This window comes from Ornithodoros turicata, chromosome 1 (assembly GCF_037126465.1).
Source record: "Ornithodoros turicata isolate Travis chromosome 1, ASM3712646v1, whole genome shotgun sequence".
Classification (NCBI taxonomy): Eukaryota; Metazoa; Arthropoda; class Arachnida; order Ixodida; family Argasidae; genus Ornithodoros; species Ornithodoros turicata.
In genome coordinates this window covers 93,651,627-93,668,968 of record NC_088201.1, presented here as the reverse complement: position 1 = coordinate 93,668,968, position 17,342 = coordinate 93,651,627, and the positions used below count along the sequence as shown (strand labels likewise).

Genomic DNA, 17,342 nt, shown 5'->3' with positions numbered 1-17,342 from the left:
ATATGGACAAATTTTAACAACGTATTATTGTTTGTAATCAACTGACCATTGTATAGGAGAAAGAACAGTTTGAGTTTATTTACTTTTCGCCTATGTGCGGGTTAATCTAAATTTAGTTCTTGCAACAGACATGTAACCGAAGAACTTCTTCGAAACCTAGACAAGGTAATCATGGCAGAAGATCTTTCTACTTTCTCTATTTTTTTCGGATAGCGTGCATGTGCAGTGACCGCAGACTGCAGATGTATACACTAGGCGAGGTTGAACTAAGGTTTTATATGCTGTTAATTTAATATCTTTCGTTGTGCTATGGCGAAATTTCCTTCTTAGCATCCACAGACTTCGAGTGGCTTTCGCGCACATATGACTTTCCCGTTTCAGACCGTTCCCTTTAAATATGTCACCAGCAATGAGAAGGGTGTTCCGAAGAAGCACAGACTATCGGTTGCTCCCAACCTGGGGGAACTTTCTTCAATATGTCTCCTACTGGTTCGTAAATGAGAAACGTCTACAAATAACCAGTGGACTCCCTGCAAAAAGGAACAACAACAACAACAAAAAGCAGAGGACACTGATTGCCCGCTCCGTATGCTCGAGTCAAAAGTTACAGAAAACGACGTGCGGATGACACAGTGCAGATGCAGTTTTGAACTCCCTTCGAACAAACGCCTTTCGATCAAACGGCTTTCGACCAAGTGGCGTTCGATCAAATGGCATTCGACCAAACGGCGTTCGACCAAATGGGCAGACACCACGGCGGACGTGTTTGTCACGTTCAAACACCCATTGACTCACGGTAACCCCATTCAAACCCACACATTCAGCCAAATTCGAACTGTATAAACTTCCAAACTGACACATTAAGTGGCCTTGATAGTCTCCATTCATTCCTCCTTTCTCACCCTATGACCTTGTTCCAAATGCGGGAAAGGAAGACCCGGCCTTTGTGGTCTCCCGCCTTTCGGTGCATATGAGCATTCGGATGTTCTGGACGTTTGGTGCTTATGAGCAGGTTCTCCCCTCCTGCTCATTTCCACCAAACGCTCAAAACCACCAACTTTTTTTTTTCGGTGCATATGGGCGTTTGGAGGTTTTGAGCGTTTGGAGGTTATGAGCATTTGGTGCTTATGAGCTACTACCGGGAAGGTTGTTTTCTTTGTCTTGTTATTGCGTTCTTTTTGTTTTTGTTAACGTTTCGGTGGTGTGGCGGATAAGGCTGGCAGACAATTAACAACAACAGCAAAATATGCGCCTCTTATCCGCCCTTTATCCGCGACCGGTCTTATAGTGTACGATCATTGCTCTGGTGGAAAGACGCTCGTTATCTCAATGCAAATGAGGCCGCAACCAGAAACGAAATATTTGCTACGTTTGTGTAGATGTTTTTCGCCCCTGGTTTAGAGTCGTAAATGCGCATACACAAGTGAGACGCGTACACGCGTGGCATATCTGCTATCAGGAAGAATTACGTTCCAATTGCGACGATGTCATCCTTCGACTGTTTGCGACATCCAGTGGTTTTACGATAGTGAATAACAGAAATGCCAGTCTATTTGCAAGATAGGCTGTCGTCGCAAGCGTTCACGTATGCATATCTGCATTCTCTTCTCTTTGCAGTCGACAAGTACGAAGGCTGTCCTGATCACCCTGAGATGTGCGAAACTAGATGCCGCATTTATATGTCCTCTAAGGGAAAGTGCGACCGGGAGTATCCGAAGAGATGCATCTGCTACTGAACATCAAGACGAATATGCGTTCAATTCATAATTAAATCACCTAGATGTGAATAAATAACCTATAATAATCACCGAAACACATTTTCCGTTGTGTATCACAGTAGGAGGAACTATAGCACAAGCATGCGCAAATAACACTCAGTGTAGCACGCTCAGTTGTATTGGCAGCTGTTTCTTGACTATGAGACATTGATGTGAGGTAGGATGGCATAGTGTAGCTATCTGCACTTCTGTAGTGGTGTTGAACTCCACGAACCCTGGCCCTACAGGAAAGAAAAAACTGTGCCTTCAGATTTCAAGTGCTACGATTAGCCACCGATATATCTTCTGTGCAATAAAAATTCAAAAATTCAAAATATTTTTCAGAACATACATTCACGCTTTGCAACGATATTAAATGTACTTACGTATAGAAGCAAAATTACAGTGCATTACGTCAGTTTATTGCTATGATTTCGCGGAAGCTAGAACATCGTGGGCCAAGCGACAACTTGCACCTTATTATGTCCTGTTGTGGTTATGGGGTAAACTGATTATACGGTTATGAACACAAACCGGCTGAACACAAGTATTTAATTCGCAACTTATTTGTGAGGCAAGATATATTAGATTGCGTTGCCCTTGATTTCAGGGTCGTGTCACAAATTCGCAGGTCTCTGTCCAGAGTTACTTGACCAGGGATTTCCCTGGAAAGTATGAAGAGCAGATTGCTGTTTTGACTGCTTGAGGTGTGCATATTTAGGTGTGCATATTAGGTGTGCATATATATGAATACCTATTTGACAAGTGTAGCGACATGTAAATGCGACAAGTAAATGTAGCGACAGTATAGCGACATGTAAATGCCGGTGCGACATCATATGTTAGTCCACATTATATGCTTATTTGTCTATGCAGCTACTGTGATAGGGATACTGTACCGTAAATACATTCTTAACGAAATTTGACAGGAATGTTACGGAATTTGTCAGACGTCAAAACATTGGAGTAACAACCGGGACTGGTGTACTTAAAAGGGGGGGGGGAACTATACTTAACGTTTCGAGCGGACGCTCTTCATCAGAAAAAAGGGGGAACCGGAAACTGGTGCGGGAGGATGTTAAACATACTGCCCAGCCTGCTAGGGGGCTGCACGTTCACGTGCAGCCCCAGAACGTTCTTCAACAAAACCCATAAAATATTTGCAAACGACGGGCCCATTTTGGTTCCCATAGCAACACCACATTTCTGCCTGTACACAGCCCCTATAAACTCAAAAGCATTAGCATTAAGGACGATTTTGGGCCAGCCGTATGATTGCGTTAGTGGGGGGATCTAAGACTGATCGTCCGTCCAAGAAGTATTGTAGCGCTGACAATCCCTCTGCGTGGGGTATGACCGTATAGAGAGAGACCACGTCCATTGTAAATATGATATAGTTGCCAGGGAGTTGGATAGTTGACAGCTGCTGAACAATATGAGTGGTATCCTTCGAATAGGAAGGTAAGGCGAAAACCAGGGGTTGTAAGATGGAATCAACGAATACCGAAATAAGTCTCGTGGGACATGCAACGGCTGAGACTATTGGGCGCCCAGGACAACCGAGTTTCTGTATTTTTGGAAGGAGGTAAAACGAAGAAACTTGAGCGTTTTTAAGTATGAGGCTTTTGGCTTGGCTGGGTAAGGAGCCACTTGATATCTCGTATCGTACAGTGTGGGCGACCTTCTCTTGATGTTGGGATGTCGGATCCGTATCAAGCCTTTCGTAGAATCTTGTGTCAGAGAGCTGTTTTTCTGCCTTCGCTATGTATAGGTCTCTGCGCCAAGCTACAACCGCTCCACCCTTGTCAGCGGGTTTGATAACAATATCATCCCTGGATCTCAGTTCCCTTAACGCAGCAAGTTCCGAACGTTTCAGCTTACGGAAGGAGACATTAAGCTTCGCTTTAATTTACATAAGACACTAAGCTTTTATCGTTTTTATCGTCAAAACATTACCGATGTCTAATGCCCTGGGTTTTCCGCGGTTCCGCGAAATTTCACGGATTCCAGAATTCATCGTGGAATCCCTTATTTTGCTCGAAATTTCGCGGCCTTTTGTCCGGAAATCCGAGTGAGTCGAAGGACGCGATTGGCGCGACGTGGACAGTTACTACGAAGTGCAGCGTCGCAGGAGAAGTATTGCACGCTCACGCGAAATCCCGTCAGATATGCTGCTCCAAGGTACACGGACCCTTCGACATATTTACTCGCGCATTTTGCGCCATCGCCTAATTTGCGCATCGCATATTTTTTAGTTGACCACTAAAAATGAGAAGAAAACAAAAAATCGCGTAATTTGCGCACCCGCGTTTTCGTGCGCGGATATCTGGCACTTGTGTCTCAGCGACCGTGGCGATTGCTTTTTGCAACTCCATTAGTGCTACCGAAGTTATTGCGATGCTTTTGCTTGATTTGCGCACACTTTCGAGTGATAGTCCACTGACGCCATGGACGATACTGTCGCTCGAACTACGAAACGCGGAAAGAAACGCTGGACAAACCTTATAGCACAACTGAAAAAGTTTGCGAACATAGCATGCTTTCGGTTGTCAAGTGCGGACTAGCGGCGTCTTCCAGCTTCGTGCTTCTTTCACGCTTGCGCAATGCAGTGATGGCGTCAATATCGGCTCTACCGAGAGCCTATATGAGCCTAAAATTTTGAAATTTTGCGTCGTTTGAATATCATTACGAACGTTCCCGCGCAATTTGCACTTTTTTTGGGGAGAAAATGTGCGCAAATTGTGCGTGTAAATACGGTAAATAGGTTTTCGAACGGAATTAGGGTGCTTGCTCCGAATTTAGCGTCTATTCCGAGCAAGTATTTGTCAATCCCTATAAATTTTGCAGATACTGAAATATCTTTCAGCGGGCATAAAATTATTGTAGCGGACCACGCCAGTCGCTGTCAAAGGAGAACACAATATATCATGTATTGCAGAAGTTTATAAAATATTTTTTGTACCCACCTTATCCAAGAAAATAGTGTTTCCCGCTTCAAGCAGCCGTTGACTCCTTGCCGCGGAAAATGGCGGAACTTACAAGTCGGCGCCGCGAAATTTTGAATTTGCCGCAGCAGAAAACCAGGTGCCTTACCGATGACCCAGCAAAGTACGGATAACGCCATCACGCTCTTACGAACATCATGGCTCTTACGAACAAGTTACCCACAGGCTAGGAGGAATTGTCAACAACTGAAAATAAGCAATCCGGTTTTGTAAAAAACGTCCATATCGACCTTGCAGAAATGCAATCTGTTCACCACAAAACTTCTGCACATGAGTCCTCCATAAGTGATCTCGAAGACAGGTCGCGCAGGTAACACATTTCCTTTATCGCATACAAGACTGTCCGGGTGAATCATGGAGCGATAGGGAATTGAAGGTAATCGATCTGAGTCAATCAAACCTTGACCTTCAATGCACACCTCCTGACCTCAACCGTGTGCATAAATATATATCAGCTATATCATATATATAGCTATATCATAGCTATATCACTATGACCTTTGTAGTCGCTGCGCCAGAAAAAACCCTAATCATCATCCTCATCATCATAAAATAGGTAAATTGGGTAGTGGAAGACCTATACCTATTACTGCCACGTTTTGTTCTTTTAATGTAAGAGAAAATGTGTTGTCTTCGGGCCATAAGCTCAAGGCTCAGGTATAAACTTCGGAAACGACTTTTCATCAGCCACGCGATTGACTCATCGACGGCTCGCGGAATTCGCAAAGACACAACAGGATGTCTTTAAAGGGACTGTAGCATCTGTTGTGGTCGATTCCGAAACTACTGTGCCATTCTACTGCTCGTTCGTCACCAACAGTGACGCCCAAATTCTGACGCGAATCCATGGCAAATGGAGACGAAGGATGTCGAGAGCATGCCGGAATGCCCTCCCTCCAAACGACACTTGAACAAAGCCGTGAGCATCCTTTGAGAGCAGCCGTGAGACAAGGGGGGGGGGGGGGGTCGAGGTAGCTTGCCGTAGTTGGCCGCACTCAAGTGGGCATCGTCACGACTATAGCCAAAAAAAAAAAGGAAAAGAAAGTGGGAGAGGGGAGTTGAGGACTTCAAAGTGATGTAGAGGCAGGATGACCGGTACTGATGGGACGGAAGCACACTGTAGGTGAGAGGTGCACTAGAGTGGTCTCTCCGCTAGGCCCGTTTCTTGAAGAAAGCGCACGAGGCCGCGAGTTTTTGAAAGTCGTTCCGCACAAGGACCTTCGGGGAAGAGGACGTCCGTCAGTATACCAGGCCTGGCATGGTGAGCGTCCTTTGACGCGGGCAAGACCAATCAGAGAGAGGCAGAGAGACTTCAGCGTCCGACCGCCGCTCGGGAGTGATGGCGTCTGCAGGTCGCCGAGAGGTCTGAAATCGCCTTGAGGAATGCTGGTTAGCGTCTAACGTGTTTGTGCAACGTAACACCGTATTCCACGAAACATGGCCATGTCAGCACCCACACTGGTAAGCGACAGTCGGCGCATTTACCGAGGTCTTTTTACTTGGTATGCGGCAGTGCGAATGCGAAGCAGACGACGTCGGAGACAATCGCCTGCGCTGCGCTGCCATTCGTGTGCCCGGCTTGCGTCATCCTGGCTTAGCTGCAGAGGGAGTTCGAATCTTTAACGCTGGTTTATTTAACAGGTACGCTGTTTAACGTTTTCGGAAGAGCAATTTGGCCAAGTAGACTGCGAAACCATGCCGGACGTTACCGTATCTGTCTCATGCACACTTTTCCTGATGTGATAGTCCCTTTAAGCTCCGAGACAACAACGCATGCACGCACGATCTCACTCAAGCCCCTCCGACATTATTGTACTAACGGAGACGTGGTTATCCGCTTCAATTTCCAGTGATGAACTATTGTCCTTCCTTACTGATTAGACTATCTTTCTGGGGAACATGTACTGTAAAATGGGACGGGGTGTTCTCGTCGCTGCTGAGAAACTCCTGCATCGATCACTTATTGACACCTGTAACATATTAGAAATATAATAGGTCGCGTTGTTACACCTTCTGTTATTGGTGGCTGTTACAGGTCACCTGTCACACGTCGCAATATCACACGAGCAGGATATTCTATTATAGCAGAAGGCTGGAATCCCTCTCTGCTCAGTTAAGTCACTTCACTCATCGTTTATACCACGCATGATGGGTCTTCTACGTTCCTCGGCCGGTGTTTTGTGGCAGACTCTCTAGGCCTTTGTCTTTGCTCGAAGGATGTACCACGTACCTCTTGTGGGCGGTTGGCCTGGACGGGCCGAAAAGTTATCTTCCCATTTTTACCCACAGAACCATTAACCGCCCATCAACATCCAGCGAACGTCGGGTTGTGGATGCTGGGTACGCATTCCCAAGAATTAGTTACCAAACGTAAAGCATGCTTCACCCCATACTCCCCTGTGTTGGGTGAAACCTACCGCAACACCTCCCATAGGCACCATGCATTCAGAACGCTTTTTCTTCAATAACTTAATTTCACTTCCATAATTTGCAATGCTCTCTGGGGTGTCCCGCATATGTTATAAAGCGAATACATTCACGAAGTTTGAACAGTCTACGAATACTTTCCTTGGTTCCACGGAGGTATAGGTTAAATGCAAGGGCTCAATGGAAAAATGGGTGGAAACGCGCAAACGCAGGGAACCAACGGTTTTCTACATAGAAAAGAATGCTTTGGTAGAATGATGCAACTATAGCCCTAGTATTTATATCCCAGAGAGTATTTTGAGAAACGGAAGTGTTTGTGACTTAAGAGACATGAAAGTTGGTGTCCTCGTCTACCGCGCAAGCACAGGGAACCAACAGTTTTCTACCTAGAAAAAATGCTTTAGTAGGATGATGCAACTATAGCCCTAGTATTTATATCCCGGAGAGCATTTTGATAAACAGAAGCGTTTACGACTTAGGAGGCATGAAAGTTGATGGCCTTGCCCACGGGAGCAAAAATTTGGGCAAGCGCACCAGCACGGCGAACCAACAGTTTTCCACCTAGAAACGATACTTTGGTAGAATGATGCAACTATGCCTATAGCATTTATATCCCGGAGAGCATTTTGATAAACGGAAGCGTTTGTGACTTAAGAGGCATGAAAGCTGGTGTCCTCGTCTACCGCGCAAGCACAGGGAACCAGCAGTTTTCTACCAAGAAAAGAAACCTTGGGTAAATGATGCAACTATAGCCCTAGTATTTATATCCCGGAGGGCATTTTGATAAACGGAAGCGTTTGTGAGTTAGGAGGCATGAATGTTGCTGGCCTTGCCCACGGGAGCAAAAATTTGGGCAAGCGCGCCAGCACGACGAACCGACAGTTTTCCACCTAGAAACGATACTTTGGTAGAATGGTACAACTGTGCCTCTAGTATTTATATCCCGGAGAGCATTTTGATAAACGGAAGCGTTTGTGACTTAAGAGGCATGAAAGTTGGTGTCCTCGTCTATACCGCGCAAGCACAAGGAACCAGCAGTTTTCTACCAAGAAAAGAAAGCTTTAGTAGAATGATGCAACTATAGCAAAAGTATTTATATCCCAGAGAGCATTTTGATAAACGGAAGCGTTTGTGACTTAAGAGGCATGAAAGTTGGTGTCCTCGTCTACCGCGCAAGCACAAGGAACCAACGGTTTTCTACATAGAAAAGAATGCTTTAGTAGAATGATGCAACTATAGCCCTAGTATTTATATCCCGGAGAGCAGTTTGATAAACGGAAGCGTTTACGACTTAGCAGGCATGAAAGTTGCTGGCCTTGCCCAGGGGAGCAAAAATTTCGGCAAGCGCGCCAGCACGAGGAACCGACAGTTTTCCACCCAGGAACAATACTTTGGTAGAATGATGCAACTATGCCTCTAGTATTTATATCCCGAAGAGCACTTTGATATACGGAAGCGTTCGTGACTTAAGAGGCATGAAAGTTGGTGTCCTCGTCTACCGCGCAAGCACAGGGAACCAACGGTTTTCTACCTAGAAAAGAATGCTTTGGTAGAATGATGCAACTATAGCCCTAGTATTTACATCCCGGAGAGAATTTTGATAAACGGAAGCGTTTACGACTTAGGAGGCATGAAAGTGGCTGGCCTTGCCGACGGGAGCAAAAATTTGGGCAAGCGCACCAGCAAGAGGAACCGACAATTTTCCGCCTAGAAACGATTACTTTGGTACAATGATGCAGCTATGCCTCTAGTATTTATATCCCGAAGAGCATTCTGATAAACGGAAGCGTTTGTGACTTAAGAGGCATGAAAGTTGGTGTCCTCGTCTACCGCGCAAGCACAGGGAACCAACGGTTTTCTACCTAGAAAAGAATGCTTTGGTAGAATGATGCAACTATAGCCCTAGTATTTATATCCCGGAGAGAATTTTGATAAACGGAAGCGTTTACGACTTAGGAGGCATGAAAGTTGCTGGCCTTGCCCACGGGAGCAAAAATTTGGGCAACCGCGCCAGCAAGAGGAACCGACTATTTTCCACCTAGAAACGATTACTTTGGTACAATGATGCAGCTATGCCTCTAGTATTTATATCCCGAAGAGCATTTTGATAAACGGAAGCGTTTGTGACTTGAGAGGCATGAAAGCTGGTGTCTTCGTCTACCGCGCAAGCACAGGGAACCAACGGTTTCCCACCTAGAAAAGAATGCTTTGGTAGAATGATGCAACTATAGCCCTAGTATTTATATCCCGGAGAGAATTTTGATGAACGGAAGCGTTTACGACTTAGGAGGCATGAAAGTTGATGGCCTTGCCCACGGGAGCAAAAATTTGGGCAAGCGCGCCAGCACGAGGAACCGACAGTTTTCTGCCTAGAAACGATACTTTGGTAGAATGATGCAACTATGCCTCTAGTATTTATATCCCCGAGAGCATTTTGATAAACGGAAGCGTTTGTGACTTAGGAGGCATGAAAGCTGGTGTTCTCGTCTACCGCGCAAGCACAGGGACCAGCAGTTTTCTACCAAGAAAAGAAACCTTGGGTAAATGATGCAACTATAGCCCTAGTATTTATATCCCGGAGAGCATTTTGATAAACGGAAGCGTTTGTGACTTAGGAGGCATGAAAGTTGCTGGCCTTGCCCACGGGAGCAAAAATTTGGGCAAGCGCACCAGCACGGCGAACCGACAGTTTTCCACCTAGAAACGATACTTTGGTAGAATGATGCAACTATGCCTATAGCATTTATATCCCGGAGAGCATTTTGATAAACGGAAGCGTTTGTGACTTAAGAGGCATGAAAGTTGGTGTCCTCGCCTATACCACGCAAGCACAAGGAACCAGCAGTTTTCGACCAAGAAAAGAATGCTTTAGTAGAATGATGCAACTGCAAAAGTATTTATATCCCGGAGAGCATTTTGATAAACGGAAGCGTTTGTGACTTAAGAGGCATGAACGTTGGTGTCCTCGTCTACCGCGCAAGCACAAGGAACCAACGGTTTTCTACATAGAAAAGAATAGTTTAGTAGAATGATGCAACTATATCCCTAGTATTTATATCCCGGACAGCATTTTGATAAACGGAAGCGTTTACGACTTAGGAGGCATGAAAGTTGCTGGCCTTGCCCACGGGAGCGAAAATTTGGGCAAGCGCGCCAGCACGAGGAACCGACAGTTTTCCACCTAGGAACGATACTTTGGTAGAATGATGCAACTATGCCTCTAGTATTTATATCCCGAAGAGCACTTTGATATACGGAAGCGTTTGTGACTTAAAGGGACTATGAAACGATTTTTTCTTCGTTTCGTTCGAAAGAAGACATTTTTCTGAGTCTAGAACCGAAATTTTACTTTCGTCGCGCGAGCGGATTTCTCGGGAGCGAATTTAAACGGAGCGGCGAAGGGAGGACAGCTGGCGCCGCGCCGTGACGAGCTGCCGAGCGGAGACACAACGGGTAACTTGACGCGACCACGGCCGGCTCAGCAACACGTCATCGTGACGTGTTGCCGAGCCGAGGAATCCCGCCAGGAGCATGCGCCGTAGGATCCCGCGTATGCGTTCATCGGGAGTGGAAATCTCCATGACAGCAGCTTTCGCGCGATCGGCAGATTTCGGCAGTGGCGGCAGCCACAGCGCGAGCTCGCAGCATTACTTGCCATTGTGCAACACCGGTGACGTAACGGGGAACCGAAAAGCGGTCCGTACAGTTACACCATCGGCAGGGAAATATGCGCGGGAGAGGAGGAACGCGGAAGAGACATTTCCAGCGCTCGCTCCTCGCAGAGTGGAGCGATTTCGTCCGGAAAAATTTGTGGCATATTAGTTTCTCTGCGGGAAGAACAGTTTCCATCGAAAAAAAGTATGGGGGTTCGGGAAATTTCATAGTCCCTTTAAGAGGCATGAAAGTTGGTGTCCTCGTCTACCGCGCAAGCACAGGGAACCAACGGTTTTCTACCTAGAAAAGAATGCTTTGGTAGAATGATGCAACTATAGCCCTAGTATTTATATCCCAGAGAGCATTTTGAGAAACGGAAGCGTTCACGACTTAGGAGGCATGAAAGTTGCTGGCCTTGCCCACGGGAGCAAACATTTGGGCAAGCGCGCCAGCAAGAGGAACCGACAATTTTCCACCTAGAAACGATTAGTTTGGTACAATGATGCAACTATGCCTCTAGTATTTATATCCCGAAGAGCATTTTGATAAACGGAAGCGTTTGTGACTTAAGAGGCATGAAAGTTGGTGTCCTCGTCTACCGCGCAAGCACAGGGAACCAACGGTTCTCTACATAGAAAAGAATACTTTGGTAGAATGATGCAACTATAGCCCTAGTATTTATATTCCGGAGAGAATTTGGATAAACGGAAGCGTTTACGACTTAGGAGGCATGGAACTTGCTGGCCTTGCCCACGGGAGCAAAAATTTGGGCAAGCGCGCCAGCACGAGGATCCGAGTATTTTCCTCCTAGAAACGAATACTTTGGTAGAATGGTGCAACTATGCCTCTAGTATTTATATCCCCGAGAGCATTTTGATAAACGGAAGTGTTTGTGACTTAAGAGGCATGACAGTTCGTGTCCTCGTATACCGCGCAAGCACAGGGAACCAACAGTTTTCTACCTAGAAACGCATACTTTGGTAGAATGGTGCAATTATGCCTCTAGTATTTATATGCCGAGGAGCATTTTGATAAACGGAAGTATTTACGAATGAAGAGGCATGAAAGTTGTTGGCCTTGCCCACGAAGAGTAAAAATTTGGGCAAGCGCGCCAGCATAAGGAACCTACAGCTTTCTACCTAGATACGTATACTTTGGTAGAATGATGCAACTATGCCTCTATATAGTATTTAAATCCTGGAGAGCATTTTGATAAGCGGAAGCGTTCAATTGTTAAGAGGCATGAAAGTTGGTGTCCTCACCCAGCACCGTGCAAAGCACAAGGAACCAATAGTTTTCTACGTAGAACACTTGGGTAGAATGATGCAAAAGCGACAGCGTACGATATACTAAGACTGACTATTAGTAAGTTTTAGTATATCGTACGATATCGCCTTTTCGTACGTAAGCCACAGCTCTGTTTTTCACATGCGCTGTTTTTCTTGCGCGTGCGTAGAACAGCCAACGCTATCCCTCATGTATGCAAAGGCGATAGCGTACAACATACTAAAGCTCACTATTGTAACTGGGTCGTCAGTAGTGGCGTCAGTAGGGGGATGCACGGGCGCGGTCGGCAATAAGTGACGGGATAGAAGGTGGGCGACGCGCCGTAGTAATGACCACATGAGGAGCCCTTTGCGAGAACGAGAGTTCGTTTTTTTTGTTTTTTGTTTGTTTTTTGCGCTTGTGATCTGACAATAGCGAATTTTAGTTTATCGTACGCTATCGCATTTGCGTATGTAAGGGATAGGGTGATGGTTCTGCACAGTGCGCTCTTTATGTTTTGCGCGTGCGCAGAATCACCAACGCTATCGCTTACGTACGCAAAGGCAATAGCGTGTGATGCACTAAAACTCTCTAATTGAGATTTTTAATATATCGTACGCTATCGCATTTGCGCCCGTACGGGATACTGTTGGTACTTCTGCGCACATCCATAACCGAAAAAGGCATTTGGGCAATGCGTAGAACCACAACGATAGTGAGTTTTGTTACGAGGGGTGTTCAAGTCAATCCGGGACTTTCTGTCTCCTGAGTGTACAAAAGGCTCGCGCTACTTCTTTTTCGTCATTTTCACACGCGACAGGCCTCCGGGTACACCACGTGGTGATCCAAAGTTTATGCAAAAACAGAAGACACGTGCTGGACAAGATGGCCGACGACGAGGTGATCGCGCACATCGAACAGCGAATTGTCATGAAGCTTCTCGTAAATGAAGGCGTAAAGTCATCTAAAATTCACTGAACACTTCAGGCTCAGTATGGCCACGATACACTTAGCCGCAGCAAAGCGTTTGAGTGGTACAAACGGTTCCGAGATGGCCGTACATCAGTGCAGGACGAATCCGGCCGGTGCGGCTCACAGCCCAGTGTCAGAGTTCCTGATAACATCCAACTTGTGGAGCGCCTGATCCTCAAGGACCGACGGATAACATGTCTCGAACTGGCTCGAAAGACGGACCTTTCTGTGGGAACGTTGAACACTATCATTCATGAACACCTCCAGTTTCGGAAAGTTAGTGCCCGTTCGGTCCCGAGGCAGCTCTCCGTGTTTGACCGGCAGAAAAGACTGGAAATCTCCCAAGAGTTAAGGTACCGTTTCGACACTGAAGGACAGCCGTTCCTTGATCGGGTCATACCGTGCGATCAAACGTGGGTGCACCATTTCACTCCTGAGTCTAAACGCGCATCAAAACAGTGGAAGCATCCGGGCTCGCCAGCTCCCAAGAAGTTCCGAAGCACCCCGTCTGCGGGTAAGGTCATGGCCACGGTTTTCTGGGACAAGGCTGGCGTTGTTCATGTTGATTTGCCCAGTGGTACCACCATCAATAGTGCATATTACTGCCGGTTCTCAGGGATGTACATAAGGCGCTGAAGCAAAAGCGGCCGGGCCTCATCACCAAAGGAGTCCTCCTCCTACAGGACTATGCGCGCCCGCATACCGCGCATCTCACGACACGCACCTTACAGGAACTTGGCTGGGAGTTGCTGCCACATCCACCTTACAGTCCAGACCTCGCCCCCAGCGATTTCCATCTCTTCGGGCCACTGAAGGCGTTCCTTTAGGGCCGCCACTTCAACTGCTACGACGAGGTCAAGAATGCGGTCCGATCATGGCTGCTACGCGCCGGTAAGGATTTCTACGCTACTGGCATCCAAGCCCTCGTGAAACGCTGGGACAAGTGCATTAGTGCAGCTGGAGATTTCGTTGAAGAAATAAAACTAATTTGTCGCCTGTAAGTTGATTTTAGTTTTGCGAAAGATGAAAAGTCCCGGTTTGACTTGAACACCCATCGTATATCGCACACCGTCGCCTTTGCGTTCGTAAGGGATCGTGTGGTGGTTCTACGCAACAAGCAAAGCAATGTTTGTGTTGCGCATGCGCACAGCCGCCAATGTTATCTCTTACGTAGGCAAAGGAGACGGCGTACGATATACTAAAACTGTCAGATATCCCTTGCATACGTAAAGGAGATAGCGTACGATGTACCAAAACACTGTATTATGTATCGCGTACGATTGCTCTGGAAGGGGATTCATTATTGAGGGGGTCACGCAAAGAGCTCCTACACCGGATGACGCGTACCCTATGACACCAATGCTCGCGATGTCGTTACTTTTATTTCTAGAGCTTTTATTAATTTTATGTTTGCGCCGCGAATCATCTGTGGCTGTGATCAGCGTGCAGACACGGACAGGTAGAGAGAGGACATCAGGAAATAGAGGGATAAAGGGGTAGTATGCGTGCTGGGCTGACTTCAAGGGAACGGTCGGCATTTGTCTGAGTCGTTTCTTGCGAAGCAGCGTCAGAAAGGTCCGTCACACACAGACGCTAACAGACGTACGGGTCGGAACGCAGTAGTGTGGATCGCACTTCGCTTTCAGGATTGATTTTTACTTTTCTTTTTTTTTTTTTGTTAGAAATCACTTCGCACTGATCCAACAAAGCCACAGAGCCAAAACTTTGTGCATCATCATTCGTTGCCACTGGAATGCTCCCTTCCATATCTTGTGCGGAGAGTGTTATATAAGCCAAAATGGTCAACGCGTTGCTCAAAGAATACGAGAGCATTAAAGGGAAATGGAACGGAAACAGACCACTGCTAGCGAATGATAATGTAAAATGCGAATGGATCAATGCGAAGTGATGTCCAAATCAAAAACTTCCCTCAGCAGGAGGAGTGGAAGCGACACACATTCGACAGACAGGAAATATTTCCTAAAACGAAGACATGTCCTTGAATCCGAGAAGCATGGTGAGAAACAAGGCAACGACAGAACAAGAAGTGGCGTCGCTTCCATAATCATCACCGATAGGTTGTATTGCTTATATATAAGCAGCACAATGTACTGAAAGTGAAGTGCAATGTGGGTGGACGGGTAGGCGGAAGTCCTTCAACAGACTCGTGAAACTAAAGAAGACACATACCGTCCACCCCTATTGCACTCGACTTTCAGTGCATTGTGCTGCTTGGGGCGTTTGTTCAGTGTAAACAGTGTTCCCAAGTTGAGAGACAGGGTAGCATTTGAAGTTGTATTTAAAACCCCAGGACAGATTTCGTCTTCCGGAGGTACGGAAAATGTGGTTGGCTGAAGAGTGGGAAAGGGGAATTAGTGACGAATCCAAAATAAAAAGAAAATGAGCTGTCTGGACCCAAGCAGCACAATGTACTGAAAGTCAAGTGCAATAGGGGTGGCGGTATGTGTCTTATCAATGTTCTTTACTTTCAGAATTCTGCTCAATGCCTTCCACCTACCCGTCCACCCCTATTGCACTCGACTTTCAGTACATTGTGCTGCTTGGGGACCAGCAGCTTTGTGGGGCACTCTTCGTTCGCTATCGCTATCAGTCCATGACACAGCAGCGTCTGTCGCCCGTCGCCTGAAAAAAATTCCCCGACCTGATCGAGGGATTAAAAATTTATACGAAGGCCATATTCGTCCCTTACAACTATGGTTATAGTGTGTACCGGTTGCCTCGTGCGAGACGAACTCGACAAGCCAACTCGACCTGCTCCTATTGAGTTCGTGTAAACGCGGCTGATATGTTGTCGAGATCGGCGTGAACCCCCCTTCATGCCGTACGTTCCCCGCAAGTGGGCGCAGTAAAGTCGCATCGGTAACAGACCACCTAGGCCAGGGTACTAAAGCTCAAATGCAGTCGCATTGACCATTGGACGACATCATGGCGGACCGGACAGAAAAGAAATGACCGTGTGGCAGCACCATTGCCAACTCTCGTCCCGCCCGGTCGGTTCAAACTACGCGCCACCGGCGCGAGAGCAGATAGTTCGGCCCTGGCTTTAGGACCACCGATACATTAAAAAGGCTACTTCCTCTCCTGACCTGTTTGTCGTGTCAGTCACAACAACTGGTGACCCGGACGTGATCTGGACGACTTCTGAACCTTTGCGGCACAGAATTTTTTCGGTAGGATGGCTACCGGAACACCTCCCGCCCCAGCATCTCCTCCTACCCTAGCCGTCCCCCGGTCACCGCCGCCTCAGGTTCCTGGACAGGCCCCTTCGCCAGCCCTTGCGAATCCAGCGTTCCATTACGCCGTTTCCCAGACTGCACTTCCTTCTTCAGCTCCGGCCCCACTCCACGTCGCTGCCGTGTCACTCAAGCTGCCCTCTTTCTGGCCCGCGGAACCGGTGGTCTGGTTTGGGCAAGCGGAAGCGCAGTTTGCACTCAGAGGCATTACCAACCAACTGACGAAGTTTTACCATGTCGTCGCGGCGCTCTCTCCAACAGAGGCAACTGAAGTCAGAGATCTGGTCGCCTCCCCTCCAGCGCATACGCCGTATGACACCCTCAAGGCTGAGCTCATTCGTCGGACCTCAATGTCGGAGCAGAGGCGGTATCAAAGACTGTTGACGCAAGAAGAACTTGGAGATCGCACCCCATCGCAGCTCCTCCGCCGCATGCGTCAACTTTTGGGCGACCGACCCGACGCCCTGGACGACTCGCTCCTTCGCCAGCTCTTTTTGCAAAGGTTGCCCGCGAATGTCTGCATGGTTCTGGCTGCTGCCGACAACATGAGCCTCAATGACCTAGCCAATCTCGCCGATCGAGTTCTGGAGATGGCACCACCTCAGATTGCTGCCGTAGCTCCGCCACGACATTCCCAGCTCCGTCCACCCCATACCGACACCACCAGCTCGGCACAACCAGTCGATCTTTCCGTGCTCGCCGACCAGATTGCGGCGCTTCAGCTCGAAGTCGCAGCCCTCCGACGGTCTTCCCGCTCCCCGCAGCGCTCGCAATCATCGCATCGCCGCCGCTCCCCATCCCCAGCTGGCATGTGCTGGTACCACTACCGTTTTCGTGCAAGAGTTCGCAAGTGCGTTCCACTTTGCACATTTTCGGAAAACGACAGCGCCAGTCACTAGAGATGGCGGCTGGTGACACTGGCGCATCGCCTACCCGCCTCTTGTTTGTCAACGACAAAAACTCCGGTCTCAAATTTTTAGTGGACACTGGTGCTGACGTGAGCGTTT

General features: G+C 47.5%; 1 protein-coding gene and 1 long non-coding RNA gene across 2 annotated transcripts in view; both read left to right on the top strand.

Annotated features, from left to right (window-relative positions):
- LOC135366520 (uncharacterized) overlaps positions 1–1,792 on the top strand; it is a 69,611-nt gene extending 67,819 nt beyond the window's left edge. Inside the window, exon 3 of the long non-coding RNA XR_010414199.1 lies at positions 1,618–1,792. This is a non-coding gene — a long non-coding RNA (uncharacterized LOC135366520). The remainder of the gene's footprint in view (positions 1–1,617) is intronic.
- A 14,485-nt stretch (positions 1,793–16,277) lies between these two features.
- On the top strand, positions 16,278–17,234 carry LOC135378982 (uncharacterized). Its single transcript, XM_064612192.1, has one exon. It carries the CDS (start codon positions 16,278–16,280, stop codon positions 17,232–17,234), a length of 957 nt encoding a protein of 318 aa, XP_064468262.1.
- The last annotated feature ends 108 nt before the right edge of the window (positions 17,235–17,342 follow it).